Source organism: Buceros rhinoceros, unplaced genomic scaffold (genome assembly GCF_000710305.1).
Source record: "Buceros rhinoceros silvestris isolate BGI_N320 unplaced genomic scaffold, ASM71030v1 scaffold5211, whole genome shotgun sequence".
Classification (NCBI taxonomy): Eukaryota; Metazoa; Chordata; class Aves; order Bucerotiformes; family Bucerotidae; genus Buceros; species Buceros rhinoceros.
In genome coordinates this window covers 17,021-21,982 of record NW_010392373.1, presented here as the reverse complement: position 1 = coordinate 21,982, position 4,962 = coordinate 17,021, and the positions used below count along the sequence as shown (strand labels likewise).

At 46.2% G+C, this 4,962-nt stretch overlaps 1 protein-coding gene across 1 annotated transcript in view; it reads right to left on the bottom strand.

The window, feature by feature from the left end:
• Positions 1 to 4,434: 4,434 nt before the first annotated feature.
• Positions 4,435 to 4,962, bottom strand: part of LOC104500732 (transcription factor HES-5-like) — a 2,135-nt gene continuing 1,607 nt past the window's right edge. Inside the window, exon 4 of the mRNA XM_010144434.1 lies at positions 4,435 to 4,455. Within this exon, the coding sequence (XP_010142736.1) occupies positions 4,435 to 4,455 (21 nt within the window). The remainder of the gene's footprint in view (positions 4,456 to 4,962) is intronic.

Sequence of the window (4,962 nt, the reverse complement as noted above, 5' to 3'; positions counted from 1 at the left end):
AGCTTCTCTTCCTCCTCTCTCTATCCATGGAAAAGATTGCAAACCTTCAGTTCCCCCCTTAGCTGCTTCACCTACCCTCTGTTTACTGTGGATGGAGAAAAGAGACATTTTCCACACACCCCCTGCCCTATGTGGTTTGATTATTAAGACCTGAAAACTTACTGGCAATGATATTTCCCAGCTGACGCTTTAGAATAATGCATGGACTGAGGCTGTTTCCAGAAGATGTTTGCTACGGAGCAGGGTGCAGCGTGCACTTCCTGCAAGGATTTCCGTAGGTCAGAGAATCTCTGTGCTGCGGGCAGCCCAGTGCTCTTTGTTAAAGTCTGTAGCTAATTCACTCAGTTTGGGCTTTTTAAAAATCCAGCTGTTAGCCCAATAGTCTCTCACACTGAAACGTGTGATCCAGATCCTTGTCACTGCCCTTCATATCCATGGGAGGAGCCTGTGCCTCTCACTGCAGAGCTGGAAAGAAAGATGTGGTGTTTGGGGCTCAGAAGCAGGTTTTCCCTGGTTTTGAAATGAAGGTTTAAAAGAACAAATCCCCCAAATTGCCAAAGACATGTTGTTGACTAAACAATGAGACACAATAATTCTCTCCTTTGGCGGATGGTGTGAAATCTGGACCTGCTCTTGTGAGATGTCAGCTATGCGGTGGACAGAGGCTGGCTTTCTTAGTGCCTCGTTTTTCTGTAAATTGCTTCCATTGTGAGTTGCATCAGGAAGATGCAGTCTTCAAAATCACATGGGGAAATGGAACTCTGCAAGCAATTGTCAGTGGCTGCACTTCCAGACCTCGTGTGTCAGGCAGGAGTCTGTGCTTTTCCCAAGGCAGGAACCACCATGCTAATTATCTCCAACTGTAGATCTCACCAGCTGAGTTGAGAAACAACCACAGAGGAGCCAGGAAAGGTAACCCCAAGACTACCATCAGTTGGCTTGTGTTCATTCTAGTCTGTAAATCAAAGCAGCGGGAGGAGCGCTGGCCTCGGAAACTGGTACTGGGCCATGGAGCCTTCTGGTTTATAGGTGGTGATTTCAGCCCAGGTGCACAGTTACTACAGACGCTGTTTTCACAAGAGCTGTTCCTGCTTGTAATACTAGTTGGCAGCTTTCTTAGCCCATTGGATACGTTGCTTTCCATGGAGGGACACCCGCGGTATTGCAAAGTAGCTACAGGTCTGAAGGAAGGTGGACTATCCGAAAAGTACAAAACCCAGAATTTCGTTGTCTGTTTTACAGATTTAGAAAGCAGTGCTCCTGTGTGTCTGTGGCTGTACTTACAGCACACAACTTGACAGCTTAAAGCTTTCCTTTTTGTATCACATTTAGAGTATTTTTGGTTTAGACCATTTCCTACATTCATGTCAGCCTGTCTCACAAATGCTGTTGCTGTGTTTTTAAAGAAATAATTAAGATTTTTTTTTTTCTGTGCCTTCCTTAAGTGGTTTAAAATCTTTCTGACAACCCCTCTGGAGACACCTATTTAGTGTCAAAGAGCATAACGTTCCCAAGTTTTAAAAGGGCTCTCGCATAATACTGATCGATCAATGTGCTCCTTGGGAAAATAGCTCTCCAGATGGTCTATCGGGACAGGAATTGCTGGTCACCACAATGCAGAGCCAAAGAGCGTCACTAATGTGGGCTGTTGTGAGGCACGCTTCCTTTGTGGTCCCTTTGAATGTCATAAATAGGGAAGAAAGTGTGGGAAACTCTGAGAAACTCAGGCCCACACTCTGAGGTTAATAGGGGCTTTGACAGGGGAGTATTCCTGGGCTGTGGGATCAGCATAATAAACAACATCTTCCCTGAGGGCGGGAATGTGTTGGAGCAGGGGAGGGTCACCCCAGGGGATAGAGGAGTGATAAGAAGCTTTTCGTTCAATTATTAGAAGTGATAATAATTAATAAATTGTAAACATAACCTTTGCTGTTCTAAAACTGGTGAAACCAGAGGTTTGCCTTTTAGCTCTCAAGTAACTGGTAAACCAAAGTGCAGAGGTGCAAGACTTCGGCTGGTGAAAAATGGGAGCAGTGCACTTGCACCAGCCTGGGTCTGACTCCCTGGAGCAAGTGGAGGCTTTTGGGGAGGGGGGGTGGGAGTTTGGCTTCTTCCCCTGCCCAGAAAGGAGGCACTTACTGTTTCTCTCCCTTCCACCCCTCTGAGAACAGTCTGAGTCTCATGTACAGCATGATCAACCCCCCCTATAGCCAGCACAATGTAATATGGCCTCAGTGTAAATGAGAATCAGACCTCGGGGTGTGAATGACAGTGGCCCTGTCTCTCCAGATTTATGCCAATATGGGCGGCGGGAGTTCTGGGCTGAGCAGTCTGACACTGAGCTTGCCTGCGTTTTGCACAGTCATCATTTCTGCAGCCAGTTCCAGGGTTAGCCTAGAACTAGAGGGATGGGTTCACATCAGTTTGTGCAACTCCTCTCTGGATTCCTTTTTTCTTTTCCGCTTACGCTGTCAGCTTGAAACACGCTGCAGTGATGCTGCCAACTGGGACATTCCCAATGTGGTTTACTCGGGTGGTGAAGCCACAGAAGATCCCCATTCCCATACTCGCAGCAGGTTTCTCCATGCCATGCGTGACTCTATTCCCAGTCCCGGTGCTGCATAGCTGGGCTGTGGTGTGCTTTGGGCACGCTGCATTTTGACTGAGTCTGAACTCCGCCAAACTTCCTATCCACAGACTTAATTAGGCTTGATTTAAAAATGCGCAGGCATGGATGAACAGCTTGAATTCTGCTGGGGTTCAGAAGCTTGTACTAATGGACAAAGACAAGTTGAGCACAGCAAGGCAAAGGGGCTTTTTCAAGACCTCTAATCAACCACAAAATCTAAAATTACCTCTTCTGAATTATTTAGTAGATCATTAGGAAGAACAAATCTGTCTGCAGCATCAGTATCAACCCCTGATGAACTGCAGAACTGTACCAAGCCCCCACCTCATATTGCGTGGGCAGGCAGATGAAGAGCACTCCACCAGCTCGTGCCTTCAGGATAAAATGGTAACCCAAATGATCCATGCAGGTGATGAGGTAGAGCAGTATGTTCCTCACCTGGCTAGCTGGCTTTATCGTCCCTTCTATACATACAACAGAGGGTTTCATCCCAATCGAGTGAGGGCTGGCCAGCACGGTGAGCAGTGCAGGGGAATACAGTTTGAGCTTGTCAGCTGAGCAGGTCAGAGCTTGTTTGGTGCTTAACTAAACAGCCACTTGACAAGATCGGGTATTCTAGGTTTCCTTTTGTTTAAGCAACGCTAGAAAAAAAGCTTTTCAAGGGCATCTCTCCCAGGGAATCTGAGGAGAGTTGAGATTGTTGACCAGTGGTGTTTCATGCTGTTACTGACTCTCTGAAGAATGAGAGGGTTCCCTCTCATATATCCAACTCAACATGTTACTCTGGTTAGATAGTAGTTCTGTGAACTGATTATTTGTGCAGGTTTATTTTACTTTGAAGAGAAGGGAAAATAAAAGGTGAATAATCCCCCTTGAGCAATGAATGGGAACTCTTTCAAGGAAAAGTGAGTGAATGATATTGGGGAAAGTGCTGTGTTTTGGAGAGACTATTGGTGTTGGTGCTCAAGGGGGGCTTTAGGATCCTCTTCTCATGCTTTTCTTCCTGCTTCCCCAAATATCTTACGAACTCCACTTTGCGTGTTCACCTTATCCATTCTCTCCATGTAGCTGCGTGCGAGAGGAGGACAAGCACATCCTTTACAAGAGGTGCTCTCCTTCCTCACAGCACCAGAGCCCAGGCAAATTAATCCTCAGGAGACAGGAACCAGGTAACCTACATACAGAGAGTAGCAGAGGAGTCTAACGGGGCTGGAGCTGAGACTGCACACGGATGCTACTGTGCCTCTCTCAGCAGCTCACAGGGAGCCTGGCTGCTTTATTTGGGTCACTCAGCTGGTGCAGGCCGGGTGGGCAGGTTGTTGTAAATCTCTGTTGTAAGAGGATGTAAGAGATTTGTCTTCTGAATTGAGGTGGGTGTGAAAAAATCAAGGGAGGATCATTTCAAAAGTGGTTGGCAGAGAGACCGTCTCTACAACAGGCTGGAGACGAAAAAAAACCTTCAAAAGCCTGATGGAGTGTGGCAGTTTCTCAACTCTGAGGACCTGAGTCCAGGAGCATTTGCCATTTTAATCGCTTCAAACCAAGGGATTTGTGACTAAAACCGTTTTTATTGTGTTGTACAGCGAAGACACCGAAGCTGAACATCACACAGGATGAATACATCACAACTTTATAAAAGCTTTTTAAGCTCTTTAGCATGTTTAGTGAATGATTATCAAGTACTTCTTGCCTCCCTTCCTCCCCCTTTTCCTTAAGGTATATCACGGGTATTTCCTTTACAAAAGGCAGCAATTACCCCTCCACCAGAGCAGCACAGGCTGACATGAAGAGATTTTTCCCCAGAGCTATGTTACCATCAGAGCTTTCTGTAAGAAGGTAAACCACAAACAGCACAGGAACTTCAGAAGAAACAGCATTTCTTATCAACGTCTTTCACTCAAAAGGTTAAAGGCTCAGTACTCTCTTTATGGTACAAAATACGTTCTTCAAAGTGCTCCTGCTTTAGGAAAGTCACCACATTATCTAGCGACAATGGAGCACTTGAACCAGTGACCCAGGGAGGTGGTAGAAAGGTTTCTGCTGACAGCCACAGACTGACAACCTTGCCAAGCAGAAGTGTGATGGAAACTTAAGGGTGTTTGGCTCTCTAAGTCACCACAGAACTTGGTCCTCTCTTTGGCCAGGAGCCACCAATCAAAGCAGCAAATGTGCTGCAAGATACACACACAGTCCTTCACTATGAAGGGAAACTACTCGGCAACCCTCATTTCTTGTGACAGAAAAAACAATAACCACCCCCCTCCCACCTTTGGAAAGCAATGTTTCCTACTTTAAAGAGGAACTATTACATCACAGGTCCCTCTAGTTTTTGT